Raw genomic sequence first — 17,609 nt, 5'->3', positions numbered from 1 at the left:
GAGTTTATCCATACTCCATCCCTGGCTACCCTATTTCCTTGTTAACTCAATCACCACGACTCCAACAAGCCGCGAGTACAAGACTGGCTGCAAATGTCAGACCATATTCGATCTTAAAAAATGCATCAGGGCCATCAGATCAAAGTAAAACTCCACAAACAGAGGTTCCTGATGCCGACCTTAGTCAAGGCTGGGGGTGGCTCCCAGCGATTCTGTCAACTAAATGTACAGAATGAATCCCAGTGGCAGGGCCTCTGTTCACGATAAACAAACCTTTGGGCGTGCCAACCCGATCAGTAGTTTTTCCCATTATCGCTGAACATCAAGGGCATGCTACATTCTCAATGTGCTCCTGGAACATCAGTGGGCTTCACCAAAAAATTGAGAACCAAGAAACTTTTTCTTTCCTATGTGAGCACACAGCAATTGCTCTGCAGGAAACCTGGGCAACTGACGGCCACCCTATTATTGGGTTTATTGAGTTTTGGAATCCAGCCCTTAGGGATAGTCCCCATGGACATGCTAAAGGTGGCCTGTCAACTTATATATCCACCAATTTAAAAGGCACAATTAAACATCTACCCATCAAAGAAGACTGGATATTAGGGGTTAAAATCAATCGGTGGCGAAATCTGCGTTCACTATTTCTTTTAAATGTGTATATTAACCCAAACCCTCGCACCAAAAAAGACCATCTGGCCCGCCTAATAGAAATCATGAGCAACATAGCGGCTGAGCACCCAAATTCAGATTGGATCGCTACGGGAGACTTCAACATCAATCTATTCCAGGGAAAAACAGCCGATACTGATGATCCTTTTCTGTTCAACATCATTGAGGCTGTAACCCAAACTAGACCGCTAAATCAAGTCCGTAGCCAACTGGGAGAACTCTGCGTGTCGAGACTCTATAGTGCGGGCTACCTGGTAATGAATGGTAGGTCTGCAGGTGATACTCCGCCAAATTGGTCCTGGTCAAATGGCAGCAAATATTCCCATTTGGACTATACCATCTGCAATGCTGATCTGCTTTATTATCTAGACACCTTAATATCCTCCCACGTACCGAAAGCGACCACAGGCCCCAGGTTATCCCTCTCAAAACAAGGCCAGGGACTCATAAATCAGCACCCCCAACCTGTCAGGGAATATACACTGAAAATCTTAAGCGCCTGAAGTTGACCGACGACACCGGCCCTAAAATTCTACAAGTGTGCATGGATTTCATAAAAGGCGGTAACAATCTAGGTGCCTCACCGTCTGCTACAAGGACGACGCTTTGCTCCCACCTGACCAGCAGTTTTCCAGCTAAAACGCAAGCTCATAGCTGAACCCAGCCCCGTAAGTTTACAGCATCCTTAAAAACAAAAACGCTTAAAAAGGCAAGAAACAACGTGCTACGGCAACTCGTCAAATTCCCTGGGAACAGTGAAATCTTAAATACATATCACAGAACCCAAAAAGCTTTCAGGCTGGCGATCACCAAGGACAAGCGGACATACGAAAAAAAATTCTGGTGCAAACTGGTGTGGGAGAGTAAGAGTAAAAACTCAAGGAAATTCTGGGCCCTAATCAATCATTCAAACCCGAGTTTTTCAAGTTTTGGATCTGCAAATATTCAAGAAGCAGAATGGGTAAAATACCTTACGGACCACTATAAGTCACAAGTCCACCCAGATCCTGCAGGACATGGATCGACAGGAGAAAAGGGCACCGGCCTCGGAATTAAAGGGTGTACCCCCATTGAACCAACAAACCTGTCTGACAAGGCTTATCAGGTGCTGGAAGACAGTGACAAAGGCTAGACAAGATGGAGCACCCGGTCCCAACGGCCTTCCACAAAACCTGTTTAAATCGGACATAACCTTCTGGTCTGGACTGTTAACAAATCTTTTTAACTATGCACTGAGAACTGCAACAATCCCAGACTCGTGGCGGGGCGCAATAATTCACCCAATTTTTAAATCAGGTTCGCGTGCTGTCCCCAATAACTACAGACTCATAGGCGAATAACTATGCAGGGCTCCTTTTGGAGGACCGGAGGCATTGGGCAAACGATCACAATCGGGTGCCAGTTAACCAAACCGGGTTCAGTGCCAACTCAGGGACAATGACCAACTTATTAGTGGTGTCATCCATTGTCGACAAAGCCCTTTTTACATCCAGGTTTGTGTTCTGTTGCTTTGTCGACTTCAAAGCCGCTTTCGATAGGGTCCCTAGGGAGGCCCTATGGGATAAGCTGAGGAAGTGGGGACTCCCTGATAAACTATTGAATGCAATAATCCAACTGCACTCACGCACCTGGGTTCAAGTGAAGTTAGGGTGCGGCACGCATCTCTCGCGAAAAATTTCAACAACAAGAGGTGTTAAGCAGGGATGCGTGCTGGCCCCTCTCCTTTTCAACTTGTTCATAGCTGACTTATCTAGCACCCTGGATGATGTAAATAGCCACCCGCCAAAGGTAGGAGGTATGGCATTAAGCAATCTTCTATATGCCGACGATCTGGTTCTGTTTAGCCTCACCAGGGTGGGGTTGCAAAGGCTTCTTGACACACTGCTGCAATATACGATTAAGAACCAATTAGAAGTCAATATGAATAAAACCCAGGTTGTCCCGTTTGGGAAGAAGCGATATGCCGGCGGCGGATGGTCATTCAACAACATTGGCCTCGCCACAGGCAAGTCGTATAAATATCTCTAGGTCCACCTTGACTCCAGGGGCAACCTTATAAAGCAGCGTGACGAGATTGCGGTCAAAGCAACGACGCTTGCGGTGTCATTGACTAAGCTTTCGAAAAACCTTTCAGGTCCCACTTTGTCACCCCTTCTGGAAGTCCTGAAAGCGAAAACTGGCCCTACCCTGTTCTATGCTATAGGGATATTAAAGGGCAAACTGAACACTGCTTTAAATCAGCATACGATTAAAATTTATAAAAAGGTTCTTCAGTTGCCGTATTCTGCGTCCGCTCCACAGATTAGTTTAGAGATGGGGTTACTGAATTATGATGTTTCCAGTATTGGGGTTTTTCTTAATCTCTGCCACAAATTAAGACAATCCAACCCAGGCACACTAGAGTCCCTAGTCTGGCAAGAAATAACTGAGAAAAACCCAGGAGGAACATTTGGCCGTCTTTTTAAGGATTATATCCGACAAATCTCAGCAGAAGGCCTCTGGGCCCTCAATCCCAGTCAGCCTGCATTTAAGCTCGCAATCAAAAAATGTGTAAGAATGCGATCATTCATTATTGACAAAGCACTGTTTTCAAAACGAAGTCACTCATGGGCAGTAATTAACTCCTACAATCGGCTAATCCCTGCCACTTACCTCTCCAGCCCTTATTCACTGTACTTAAAACGCAGTTTCATAACTATCAGAATGGGCGACTGGCGATTTTTGCAAAATATACCCCTCTGGCGTCGTACGGAGGAGGACACAACTTGCAGAGGGTGCGGCGAAGTAGCAGAAACGCTACTGCATGTGGTTTGCATTTGCCCCGCCTTCGACCTCCAACATAGGCTTAAGCTGAGGGGGGAATGGAATCGGCTGGGTGTCGGACCTGTAGGCAAGCCATTATTGCGGCATTGAACCCAGATAACACAGATCTAAATATATGACTGACAAACTTGATCCAGTATGCATATCGCAATCTTAAACAAAAGCGGTCTATCACAGCCCCCCCCCCACCTGTTTTAAATTAATTAACGTATTTTAAAAATCTCAAACCACTAGGCAATTAGTGATAAGAATAGTTTAAATAGCGCCTCGCGATCATGTTTTTTTTTAATGTAATCACAGTTCAGGGGAGCAGTTTTAATATTTTTGTAACAATGAGACTGAGGAGATGATTATTTATATTCTTGCTTTGCATTTGACTGTTTGTACTGTTTTTAGTATTTGCAAATAATATGAGCCAGAAATTCTCTTTTAAAGATATTTGTTTTATATCTAAATAAAGACTTCTTGATTGGTATGTACCTACAGTACATGGAGTACATTTTACAGAGAGAGCAGATAGCCTGGGGCCCTGATTAGCAGGATCCCAGGCCAACTAAGTCGAAAACCAGCTAAACACTAGGCAAAAAATCTGGGGTAACCATAGTCAGGTATCCACCTTCCTACATAACCCCTCCCACTCAAACGAAAGGAGATAAGGCTATCCTTGACCAGGTAAGCCTATATTGCCTAAGTGGCCATATAAGGAAGTACCTGCACTAGCATGGTTACCCCCTGTCTCATGGTCCACTAAGCAATCCCTCACCCTAGAGGGTCTCCACCATAGAAAATCACTACCTGTGGTGTGTTTTGGCAAAGTGAAAGGCTGGTGTGGGAATGGAGTATTGAAGTGAGGCTCCAATAATGTAGGGCTCAGCTTCCTCCAAACGCCATCTACCATGGATGCCTTTCTTTCCATGACTGAGTTGCACTGTGCTCTCAGTGTGGAATTTTAGTTTACGAGCTGAACATCATCTGCGCCAGCTTGTCACCCACGTACAACGTGCACGACCGCCATTTTAGGTATCATGGTCTCCCTGTCCACGATCGACCGCCAGCGCGCTCCTCTGACCCTGCAAGCATCCTCCGCGCACCCTGGCTCCCCCTCCCTCCCTCACATAAGCATAACCCTTCACCTCCTGCATGACCCTGTCCTTGGGAGTAACACCCGCGCCTGACCAGCACCTCCTCTCCTTCCATGAATACCCCTCTGTTGATAAACCATCCCTCCACGCTTGATTGTCCCCGCGGCATGAATACCACTCCTTTGATGACCCCTTCCCCGAGTCCGACTGTCCACACAGGTCCGAGGCCATCGCCTAAGCCGGGAGATACCATTTACTGCCCCTTATTGTATGAAGTCACTCCTCTTCAAAGGACCCACTATTGATCAGGGCCTCCCCACCCCCTGGGATATGATCAGGCGCACACATCCTAAAAATCAGCGGAACACTCAGCTGCGTGATGACCCCCTCCTCTTATCAGCAAGTTGAGGACCTCTATTGTGGAGGTATGTGGGGGTGGGATTGACACGAGGATTACGGGAATGTCTTTTTCCTTACTTCACAATGTCTTGATTGTAATAAAGAAAGGTCACATGCCATAAACCAGTGTATAAGAGGCCAGGCCTCAGAGAGGCTGTTAGAGCACCTCGAGACGATACCTTGTTGTCTGATCTGATGTGTTCTGCTCCGTCGGAATAAAACTTCTGTTTCCTGCCTTCCAGTCTCCGGCGCCTGCCTCATTGCTTGATAACTTGAATGGTATAGAGGCGGTTAGCGCCGGGCAAATCTTGAAAAAGGTCATCGCCGTACCCTTATTCCACAATTGGCGTCCCAAAGCGTGGGGCCCATCAGCGACACGTGGATCCAGTGGGAGAGGTCCCGACGACAGAGTTAACGACTGCAACGATCGGGAGAGCTCATGTCCGATAGACCCTCGTCTGACAGCCGATCATCCGACCTTCACTAGTTCCGAACAGACCTCTCTTTGAGTGATCTACGGTCCTGACTGGGAACCATCAGGAGTGCCACGAACATCACGAAGAATAGAGGACGATCGGGCGCTGGATTCGGAAGACAGGAAACCGTCCATGCGGTCCGGGTAAGGTCGTGTAAACACGACAAATTAAGAAATGATTGTTTGATTTGGATAATACTAGTATTACGATTTTGTTGAGTCTTCTGGAGATTCACCGTCTGCAAACGGAGAAACAACAGGCTCTCTCTTTGCAAACAGTGAAGGATAGGTAACGCAGACTTTTGTCCCCATTGTAATCCGTCGTGCCTATCTTCCTCCCCCACTGTTTTCCCGAACTGCCGTTCGTGGATTGTTGTCTGGAGATTCTCTGTCTGCAAACAGGGAAGAACAAGGTCTCTCTTTGCAGGTAGAGAAAGAGTGGGTAACGCAAACCTTTAACACGTCGTACCCACTTATTCTCCCCACTGATTGTTTGATTGACCGAACACTGATTGTTCGGTATTGGTTCTTTTGAGGTATTCACCGCCGGCAAACAACGGAGAATAGAAATATTCTGTCTAGTCTTTGCCCGCCGTGATAAGATAGGTAGTGCAGACCTTTGTCCCCGTTGTAACCCGTCATGCCTATCTTCTCCCCACTGATTGGTAGCCTGTTCAGCCCGGACCGCTTATTAGAGATGAACCATCCAGCTCCACTGGAGGGCACCCCTAATAAGGACACGTTCACTAAGCATGGACTAGTCGCTATAGCTTATACTAAGCTATGGCATAAATATACGAAGAAGAACCCTGAAAGTCAGTGGCCACTGATAGGTTCCTTTGATGAGCATAAAATAAAAACATTAGAAATAGCGCTCCAGAAAAATAAGACTACGCCCACCATGCTCGATAGTATCGGCATGTGGCGCAAAGAAACGGAACAACGAAAGAAAAGAGAAGAAGCAAAAATAGGGAAAGAATTACGAAAGGCAGCCCACCTAGCCGCTAAGCAACTAGAAGAAGAAATAAAAGAAAGAAAGGAAGCTACACAAAACCAAGAATCAGGGTCGACAGGTCAATGTCCCGTTAGGACCCCCTCTGCGCTTTACCCTGACTTGCCCTCCAAACAGCGGGCGAACGATGAGTTACTGCTAGGTCCCCCAATCATCTACATGCCCCCTCCATATGCCCCCTGCCAACAGCACCTGCAAGCCCTGAGTGCGAGCGAGAGCGACCTTAGCGCTAGTGCACCAGCCCTCGCGGCCTCCGCACCAGCCACATTAGCAGCACCGGTAAATGACCCCGAGGCTAGCAAGCACCCACCAGGCAGACCAAATAGTTTGAGCAAGGATGAGCGGGATGGGATTGACAAAATAGCAAAGACACTAGTAGAACGAAGGGAGAGCGAAGAATACACAATGAACATGTATAACTCGCATGCCGACAGCCACAGACGGCATTTCATTTTGCGATTCAGCTACCACACCCTGAACGCATATGAGGATAGGTATCAAAGCAAGGGCCCCGCTAACCTGACAACGCTATATAGGAAGGTTGATGTTGGAGATGGGACTGAATGTGAGGCGACGGAGCTCTTCATGCAGATGCTTGAGGTCTTCCGCCACCTCACGGAACAAAAACCAGAAGCCAAGGTTACGGTCCCTGAAACGACCTCAGTAGAAGTAGCCAATACTATGATGCCCATCAGAGAAGCGGCCCCTTACTGGATTCCGCCACGTGGCCAGGGAACAAGCGATGATATTAATTACACAGATGCAAAAGGAAGGGTTGTGTACAATTGGGTTTACCAACCATGGGACCGACAAGATATCCTAACCTTTAAACAAACCCTGCCCGATTTAAGAAAGAACCCGACAGCATTCTATACCGAATTAGGCACAGCCTTGGGTTCGACGATAATGACGTTAGCGGACATTGACTTGTTTTTCGGGTTATGCCTGCCAGCTGACGTGTGGAAGCAAATCCGGAAGGCTGACCACACGGATCTGTTTGGACATACCTGGGACCAACTCAGTGAACTAGATAGACAGCGAGAGCCTGGAAGGAAACCAGTAAAGGACATATTAGAACTCCCAGACAAATTAGTTCAGAAGTTAAAGACACTGGTCCCAGAGAAAAAAGTAGATTGGTCGATAGTCACGGCCTGTCGTCAGAAACCCCAGGAAGATGTGTCGGAATACTTCTCCCGATTCGAGACAGTGTTCTCCGACTACAGTGGCCAAGACATGACCACCGCAACCGGACAACACCTGTTTGTACAAAATTATGTAAAGGGCCTATCACAAGAGGTCTCCCAAAAACTGCAGACGAGTGAGAGTAGTTGGGGGGCCTCCAAACCTGCAGCTATCCTTCAGATGGCTCAGTATTACGAGCACCAGAAGAATGAGAATTATAGGGCGTCCGAGAAAAAAAAGAAAGATTTGAAAGAAAGGGTGATGATAGCTCAGATACAAGGTATAACGGTCGGACGGGAACCCCACAGGGGGAACTACCAATCGACCATCCCCAGAAATCCACCTCCTAAAGATCACACCCCAACACCCCACACTGGACGTAGAGACATTAGCAATGACCAATGTGCCTTCTGCAAAGGATTCGGCCATTGGAAATCCCAGTGTCCGGTTCTGCTAGAGATGAACAGAAATAGGGACCCCAAGGATGTAGCGGGTGGACCGAGAAATAGGGGGCAGGGACGAGGGCACACAAATGACACCAACAATGACAGATCAGGGAGATCGAACACATTTGACCGCCCCCGACAGAACCAGTATCAACTATCCGACGGTGAGAATGCCCCTGATTTTGCATAGGACTGCCAGGGGCAAGGGAGGGATCCAGTCGAGCTCTGTGTTGACCAGCAAGGTCCTTATGTCACTGCTAAGGTCCTGGGTACAGAGTCTCCATTTTTGATAGACACTGGGGCGACACGTAGTGTGTTATCGAAACGACTGATTCCAAGGGCACCCTTGTCTGGCTCACACATTACATCGATAGGTTTCGATGGGACGCCCTCCACTAACCCCCTGTCCGTGCCTATCACCTTTGACCTAGAAAGCAACACCACTGACACAACGTTTCTGCTCTCCTCCAACTCCCCTGACCCCATTATGGGCATTGACTTACTGAAACATTTTCGAGCTACCATTAGGTGTTCCTCAGATGGAATCCGAGTCATCCTGTACGACAACCCAGACATACCCAAATCCTGCCCCGCACGACACATGTGCTCCATAACTGATGCTGACCTGTCCTTGCTTGATACCCTGCCTCCGTACCTATGGGCCAAAAATGACTCTGATGTGGGACGAATGATGATTGACCCTATTCATATAACTGTAAGACAGGACGCTATGCTCCCGAAACTCCCGCAGTATCGGATATCGCCCGAGGGCGAGAAGGCACTGGTAGCGATCATTCAATCTCTGGTAGATGCAGGAGTGGTTGAAGAAGTGGTTAGCAATGTCTGCAACAGCCCAATCCTACCTATTGTTAAGAAGCAAGCGAAGGAGATGAGAAAGCGTACCGCTTCATCATCGACCTGCGAGAGATTAACAAAGTGGTTGTACCCCAATACCCCGTAGTCTCAGATATCACCACCATTCTGACCCTCATCCCGTCCACTGCCACCACCTTCACTGTTATCGACCTCAAGAATGCGTTTTTCTCTATCCCCATCCATCCAGACAGCCGTTATCTCTTCGGCTTCACCTTAAAATCCCGCTCATACCGATTTTGTAGAGCTCCCCAGGGGTACACTGAAAGTCCCAGTATTTATAGCCAGGCCCTCAAAAGACAGCTGGACGCCGTCCAGCTGCCGGATGGAGTGGTGTTGATCCAATATGTCGATGATATCCTTTTGGCGGCCGTCACCACCCCACTTGCGATCACAGCCACTGTTCAACTCCTACACTTTCTCGCAGAAAATGGCCATAAAGTCTCCAAAAAGAAATTGCAGTTCTGCCAGCCACAAGTGACATACCTAGGCCATCTCCTGTCCAAAGACGGGAGGAAACTCACACCCGACCGAATCCAAACCATCCTAGACACCCCCGTCCCAAAAACACAAAAGCAAGTCCGCTCTTTGGTTGGCCTTACCTCTTTTTGCAGACAGTGGTTACCTAATTTCAGCCTCATTGTAAAACCCCTACTTGCCTTGTTGACCAAAGATGCCCCCTTCCCGCTCCCTTGGACCCCTGAGTGTCAAGCATCCTTTAAGGAATTACGGGATGCCCTCTGTTCAGCACCCGTCCTAGGAACCCCGGATTACTCCAAACCCTTCTCCCTCTTCACCCACGAAAGGGAGGGGTGTGCATTGTCTGTCCTGACTCAGTCTATTGGTCCTAAGCAGCGCCCTTGTGCCTACTTCTCCGCCACTCTTGATCCTGTAGCCAGAGCTTTACCTGCCTGCCTTCGAGCAGTAGCTGCCGCTGCTGTCTCTATCCGTCAGAGTGAGGGAATCGTACTTTCAAACTCCCTCACCGTGTTAGTACCCCATGCTGTCGACACCCTTCTGAACCAAACCAAGACTCAACATTTGACTAGCGCACGACTGACTGGGTACGAATTGACGCTACTTGCACCCCACATCACACTAAAGAGATGCACAACTTTGAATCCTGCCACATTGTTGCCCCTGCCTGAAAATGACCCCGACGTTCCTCCCATACATGACTGTGTGACCCTCACTGACGAACAGACTAGGAGTAGAGTTGACCTCCGAGACACTGCTTTCACAAACCCCGATGGAGAACTATGGGTAGACGGCTCATGCATCAAGCTCCCAGATGGCACCACTTCAGCTGCCTATGCAGTAACGACAGCCCGAACAGTAGTTGAGACAGCCCGCATCACGCAACGGTCTGCCCAGGCAGCAGAGCTGATAGCCCTCACACGAGCATGCATCATAGCCACAGGAACCACCGCGAACGTATACACAGACAGCCAGTATGCCTTCGGGGTGGTTCATCATTTTGGGCTCCTGTGGAGGGAGAGGGGATTCCTGACGTCCCACGGCACCCCCATCCTTCATGGAGATCTGGTTTCTGCCCTGATTGAAGCGGTTCTCCTCCCCAAACGACTAGCAGTGATCAAATGCCAGGCACACAAGAAGGTGACAGACTTAGTCGGACAAGGGAATGCACTGGCCGACATCACTGCACGAACCACAGCTGAGAATAGGACGGTGACACGCATATATGTGACCAGGTCGCAAGCAGAGAAATGGACTGACGCAAGGGAAATGATTAGAGACATCCAGTCGGCCAGCACCCCTCACGAACTGACTAAGTGGGCAGGGGTGGGTTTGAAGGATGATGAGGGCTGCTGGCGAACAAAAGATGCAAACAAATGGTTGCTGCCTGACTCATACCTGATCCCCATACTGACGATGGCTCATTCCTCCGCACACATAGGATCTGCACCCATGATCGAACTCATTTCCAAAGTCTGGCACAACGACAAAATCCCCGACTCAGCCAGACGCCTAGTCCAGCAGTGCCTTATCTGTCTGCAACACAACCCCGGGAAAGGAACTGTGGTACCCCGGGGAGGGTTCGGGACCCCCAATCACCCCTTTGAGGTCCTCCAGATGGATTACATCCAGCTGGAGAGATGTCAAGGCTTGAAATATGTACTAGTCATTGTATGTGCCTTCAGCAAATGGGTAGAGGCCTATCCAACCCGTGACAACACTGCCATGACTACTGACAAAGTACTACTGAAAGAATTTTTTCCTCGCTATGGCCTTTGTCGAATTTTATGGAGCGACAATGGCCCCCACTTCATAGCTGAGGTTATCCAACTAATCTTAAAAGGGTTGGGGGTGAAGCAAAGGTTTCATGCAGTCTTCCACCCCCAATCCGCCGGTTTGGTGGAGCGACATAATGCCACATTGAAACTGAAACTGTCAAAAATAGTGGCCACCACTGGACTTAAATGGCCAGATGCCCTCCCACTGGCCTTGCTATCGATGCGCTCCACTCCCACCAAACACCATTTGACCCCCTATGAGGTTGTATTCGGGCGACCGATGAACCTCTGGACTGCTCCCAAACCAACCTCCATTCATGACGTCCCGGACGTCCTACTATCTGATTATTTGTGCAAATTAACTAAAACATTGTCTGTCATTCATCAACAGGTGCAGCAGGCCATCCCCGATGCCTCCAGGGGCCCCGGCCACGACATCCAACCGGGAGATTTCGTTCTAATACGAAACTTCCAACGGACCAAGAGTCTGGAACGCCGGTGGACGGGCCCCTGGCAAGTGCTGATCACCACACGGACGGCGCTTCGAGTGGAGGGGAAGAGGCACTGGCTGCACGCACACCACTGTCGGAAGGTTTCCGCGACCCTGGCCACGACAGAAAACGTTAACACCCAAGAAGAGCTCCTGAACAAAGACCGACCGACGTTGGACTGTTATCCCGATACTGAGGCACTCGAACTTGCAAAATTCTCTGATCCCACTGTGCCATCCAGAGAAGGGTATTTCCTGCGTCGAAAGGAGGGAGCTTCGGCTAAGTAGGCCACGGACTAAGTTAAATCTCAGAACGGTGACCTAAGCACAACTAAGGGTTACCCGGAGAGAAGCTAAATGAAGTCTGTGGTTCTGCCCACTACCGAGCACCTTGAAGATGATGGAAGCGCCAGATAAGAAGATGATGGAAGTGCCAGATAAGAAGATGATGGAAGCAACAGGAAATACCCGCTACAGGAACTCAAAGACTGACAATCTGCACAAATCAAAGACAATCGCCTTCTTTATTGTCTTTCTCTTTTGCCTCCTCCTCATGACCTCCTTCTGGATCCTGGAGGAAAGCGCACCGGCTCATCAAGCATTGCTGCCCACTGTGCAACCGAGCCCCACGAAGGAGCATCACCTGATCTCCCTGTCGCCACAGCTCCGAGAAAGGCGTAGGGAGTTCTGGAACAATTCCTTCGTGCAACTGTTGCACCAACACAACCTTGCTGCAAATGCCACGAACTGTTGGATCTGCGGGTTGCTCCCGCACGCCACTGGACACTCCATCCCTTTCATCCCTTCTCCTTTCTCCGTTCACGGCTCCTGCCTCGCCTGGTTGATCCTCATGCAAGAGAGCCACAAGGATAATGCCACTTCCAGCCAGACAGTGTCGCACTTCTACTCTGGTTTTTGGCTGAACAAAACCGGAAAGACCTCTGCTCCCTTGTGTCCTGCGCTCACAGGCGCCACCTTCCTTAAAGACATTCCAGCCAAAGAACGTGTCGAGGTACAGGTGCTCCACAATCCAGCTAGATCCACCTTCTCTCATCTGCGAAAACAAACTACCGCCACTCTGACTGTGGCTCTGTCTGTTATCAATGTCACAGGTCTCGTGTGTCTCGAAGGCCAGGGAACACAGCTGGTGGGTCACAGTTCCTGCCGAGTCACCAGAACATTGGACTCAGTTGACCCCCCTTCCTTTGTTGCTTCTCCAAATATGTACTTTGTTTGTGGCACAAAAGCTTACACCTGGCTCCCGAGAGGCTGGAAGGGCGCCTGCTACATCGCCTTCGTTCTCCCTCCCACATATGTCGCCCCTGCTAACCATCACCGGCAGAGGCGCGCAAATGACATTGAACAAGCCAACTCCACTGGAGCACAATTCCTGGATGCCGCAAAGGGACTTGTTCCTCTGTGGGGCCCAATGGCAAACAGCCGCACTATCCGACACCTGACCCAGGCAGTAGAAACAACGGTCAACATCACGGCTGGCATCCTCGCTAACAACACGGCGGAACTCCAGGCGGTCCGCCTAGTGGCCCTTCAAAACCGCCTTGTTCTAGATGTTGTTCTAGCCGATCGAGGAGGAGCATGCCGCATCATCGGATCTAGCTGCTGCACCTACGTGCCAGATAACTCGCCTTCAGTCTACAAAGCAATTGAGCACCTCCACAGACTTTCCTCGGAGGTTCACCAAGAACAAGAAGGATGGTCGTTTGGGAGCTGGTTTTGGGACACTTTGAAGGACTGGGGTTGGAGGTTGTTTTCCTTCGTGCTGATACCTGTTGTGATATTATGTGGGTGTTGTTTAGGTATTCAATGTCTGCCATCCTTGTGCAGCTTCGTTTCTAACTGTATGTGCCCAAAGACTTTGGACTTCCGAACTGAGCACATGAGTCCCCTCTACGAAGTAGAAATACGTGGCCTTATGGGGATAAATCCGAACTGACAAGTTGGCGAGACATGTTAAAAGGGAGGACTGTGGAATTTTAGTTTACGAGCTGAACATCATCTGCGCCAGCTTGTCACCCACGTACAACGTGCACGACCGCCATTTTAGGTATCATGGTCTCCCTGTCCACGATCGACCGCCAGCGCGCTCCTCTGACCCTGCAAGCATCCTCCGCGCACCCTGGCTCCCCCTCCCTCCCTCACATAAGCATAACCCTTCACCTCCTGCATGACCCTGTCCTTGGGAGTAACACCCGCGCCTGACCAGCACCTCCTCTCCTTCCATGAATACCCCTCTGTTGATAAACCATCCCTCCACGCTTGATTGTCCCCGCGGCATGAATACCACTCCTTTGATGACCCCTTCCCCGAGTCCGACTGTCCACACAGGTCCGAGGCCATCGCCTAAGCCGGGAGATACCATTTACTGCCCCTTATTGTATGAAGTCACTCCTCTTCAAAGGACCCACTATTGATCAGGGCCTCCCCACCCCCTGGGATATGATCAGGCGCACACATCCTAAAAATCAGCGGAACACTCAGCTGCGTGATGACCCCCTCCTCTTATCAGCAAGTTGAGGACCTCTATTGTGGAGGTATGTGGGGGTGGGATTGACACGAGGATTACGGGAATGTCTTTTTCCTTACTTCACAATGTCTTGATTGTAATAAAGAAAGGTCACATGCCATAAACCAGTGTATAAGAGGCCAGGCCTCAGAGAGGCTGTTAGAGCACCTCGAGACGATACCTTGTTGTCTGATCTGATGTGTTCTGCTCCGTCGGAATAAAACTTCTGTTTCCTGCCTTCCAGTCTCCGGCGCCTGCCTCATTGCTTGATAACTTGAATGGTATAGAGGCGGTTAGCGCCGGGCAAATCTTGAAAAAGGTCATCGCCGTACCCTTATTCCACATCAGGGTCAACCTCTGGCTACATAAAGCTGGAGGCTGGGTCCCTTTTATTGGCTTACTGGAGGGACAGGTCAGGTTTGGGGCTTTGGGTCCCAGGTTTGGCTGTGCCCAACAGAATCCATCTGGGGGAGGCTCCTAACTAAGTTTAAGGGAGTTCCCTCAGGAGTTTTTAACTTTTTCACCTTGCTAGGGCTGCTAGCTTTGGTGCCCCAAATCTGCTGATGGGGTGGTTCCTTTGGACAGGGGGCCCTTCGGGGTACACCACTGGCCTCCCTGACCTCTACAGCCCTGGGCTGACTGAGGCAGGGTAGAGAGGGGCAGGTTACCTGCTCCAGACTGTGTCCCACCTGGGAAGGGTCCACTGACATCAGGGGCTCTGTCAGGCTAGGCCTAACCACCTCTGGGGCAGTTCCTTCACCAGGGGTAAGATAAGTTCCCTGAGGAGGCTGATCCTTTCCTAAAGTCTGGTGGGAGAGAGATTTCTCTTCCTCCTCAATGCTCTCTGTTTGTGTGGAGTGATCCATAGTTTCAGGCTTCACAACACATGAATCTGTTTGAGTTTGGGCAGTGGCCATCACAGCCCCACCAACCTTTTCAGGAAGGGACTCAGTTTGGGTATGGGCTGTTACCATCACAGCCCTGCTAACCTGTTCAGGGAAGGAATCTGCTTGAGATTGGGCTGAGACTGGCACAGCCCTCCTGACCTGTTCAGGGTGGACATCTTGGATAGGGGCTGTGGCCATCACAGCCCCACTAACCTTTCCATGGAGATTTACCATTTTGGAATGGGTTTCTTTCTCTACCTCAGCCCAGGCTGAGATCTCTAAATCATTCCCCAGTAGACAATTTACAGGCAAGTTTGATGACACTGCCACTCTCTTGGGGCCAGTGACACCTCCCCAGCTGAGATTTACCACTGCCATGGGATGATCTTTCTGCACTCCATCAATGTTGATCACCTGGTATGTGGCTCCAGGTAAACGTTGCCTTGAGGGGACTAGACTCTTAGTCACCATGGTGATGCTAGCCCCTGTGTCTCTGAAGGCCTCAACTTTCAGACCATTGATGAGGGGCTCCTGTCTGTACTTGTCCAAAGTGTTGGGAACAGCGGCCCTCATCCTCCTGGACCTCTCCGCGGCATTCGACACGGTCTGCCACCGCACCCTAGTACGGCGCCTCAGCAACGTCGGAATCCAGGACAAGGCGCTGGAATGGATCATCTCCTTCCTCGACGGGAGAACACAGAGAGTCCGCCTACCACCGTACAAGTCAGAGGCCACCGAAGTCATCTGCGGCGTCCCCCAAGGATCATCTCTGAGCCCCACCCTCTTCAACGTCTACATGAGCCCCCTCGCGGCCATCGTACGCAAACACAACCTCAGCATAATCTCCTACGCCGACGACACCCAGCTGATCCTCTCCCTGACCAACGACCCCGCCGCCGCCAGAGCCAACCTGCACGAAGGGATGAAAGAGGTAGCCGAGTGGATGACGACCAGCCGCCTGAAACTGAACTCGGACAAGACGGAGGTCCTCATCCTGGGCTCCTCTCCCTCCGCCTGGGACGACTCCTGGTGGCCTCCCGCCCTGGGCACCGCACCCAAACCGACAGACCATGCACGCAACCTGGGCTTCATCCTGGACTCCTCCCTCTCCATGACCAGGCAAGTCAACAACGTCTCCTCGGCATGCTTCAACATCCTACGCATGCTACGGAAGATCTTCTGGTGGATCCCCACCGAGACCAGGAAGACCGTCACCCAGGCCCTCGTCACCAGCCGACTGGACTACGGCAACGCCCTCTACGCCGGTACCACCGCCAAGCTCCAGAAGAGACTCCAGCGGATCCAGAACGCCTCAGCCAGACTCATCCTCGACATCCCACGAACCAGCCACATCTCCGGACATCTGAGAGACCTTCACTGGCTCCCCGTCAACAAAAGAATCACCTTCCGCCTCCTCACCCACGCACACAAAGCCCTACACGACCAAGGCCCGAGCTACCTCAACAGCCGAGTCAACTTCTACGCTCCCAAACGCCACCTCCGATCAGCCAACCACGCCCTCGCCGCCGTCCCCCGCATCCGAAGAGCGACTACAGGAGGAAGGTCCTTCTCCTACCTGGCCGCCAAGACCTGGAACTCCCTCCCGACCGACCTGCGCCTGACCCAAGACCACCTCTCCTTCAGGAAGAAGCTGAAGACCTGGCTGTTCGAGCAGTAGCGGCTCCCCCCCCCCAGCGCCTTGAGACCCTACGGGTATGTAGCGCGCTTTATAAGTGTCACTGATTGATTGATTGATTGAAGCAGTGAAGTTGGCAAACCCCATGCTATTTTCACAGACCAGAGTAGCTGTGGTAGGGGACCTGGTTAGACCAGCGTCCCCCTGTGTTCCCCAAGTATACCCAACCAAATTCTTGGGGGCACTCCTACCACCTGGGGGATTACTACTAGTAGTAACAGGAGGTGTTGGAGTATTACCTGGAGGAATATTCTCCTTATTGTTGGCCTTAGGGCAACTGCTGTCAATCTTCCAATGGCCAGGCTTTTTACAAGCATGACAATAGGGCTTTTTCTGGGTAGAGGAAGAGTCTTGGGATCCACCCCCATCCTTGGAGTTTAGGGGCCCTGGGGAAGTTTTGTCTTTAGATTCATCCCCACCTTTTTCTTGAGGCTTGGTAGACTCCTTCTTCTGGTCATTACCCTGATTTCTAGGCCTAATCCTGGTTCTGACCCATTTGTCTGCCCTCTTACCCAATTCTTGTGGAGAGGTCAGATCTGAGTCCACCAGGTGCTGGTGTAAAAGCTGGTTTTGACAATTACTAAGGATCGGCTCCATCATAATCAAATTATACAATCCTGTATAGTCATGTACTTTGCTGCCATGCAACCAACCTTCCAGAGCCTTAGTAGCACAATCTACAAAATCAGTCCAGTCCTGTGTCTGTGTCTTCTGGGTATCTCTGAACATTAACCTGTACTGTTCAGTGGTTAAGCCAAACCCATCAATTAGAGCACTCTTCAGGACAGTGCAG

The 17,609-nt window shown here is 50.3% G+C and overlaps 1 protein-coding gene across 1 annotated transcript; it reads left to right on the top strand.

The window, feature by feature from the left end:
- Window positions 1-12,106: 12,106 nt before the first annotated feature.
- Window positions 12,107-13,663, top strand: LOC147709990 (uncharacterized). The gene has a single exon (XM_086919916.1). It carries the CDS (start codon window positions 12,107-12,109, stop codon window positions 13,661-13,663), a length of 1,557 nt encoding a protein of 518 aa, XP_086776042.1.
- The last annotated feature ends 3,946 nt before the right edge of the window (window positions 13,664-17,609 follow it).

Source organism: Lissotriton vulgaris, chromosome 5 (genome assembly GCF_964263255.1).
Source record: "Lissotriton vulgaris chromosome 5, aLisVul1.2, whole genome shotgun sequence".
In the NCBI taxonomy this organism is placed as follows: domain Eukaryota; kingdom Metazoa; phylum Chordata; class Amphibia; order Caudata; family Salamandridae; genus Lissotriton; species Lissotriton vulgaris.
This window is presented reverse-complemented; position numbering and strand designations above follow the sequence as displayed.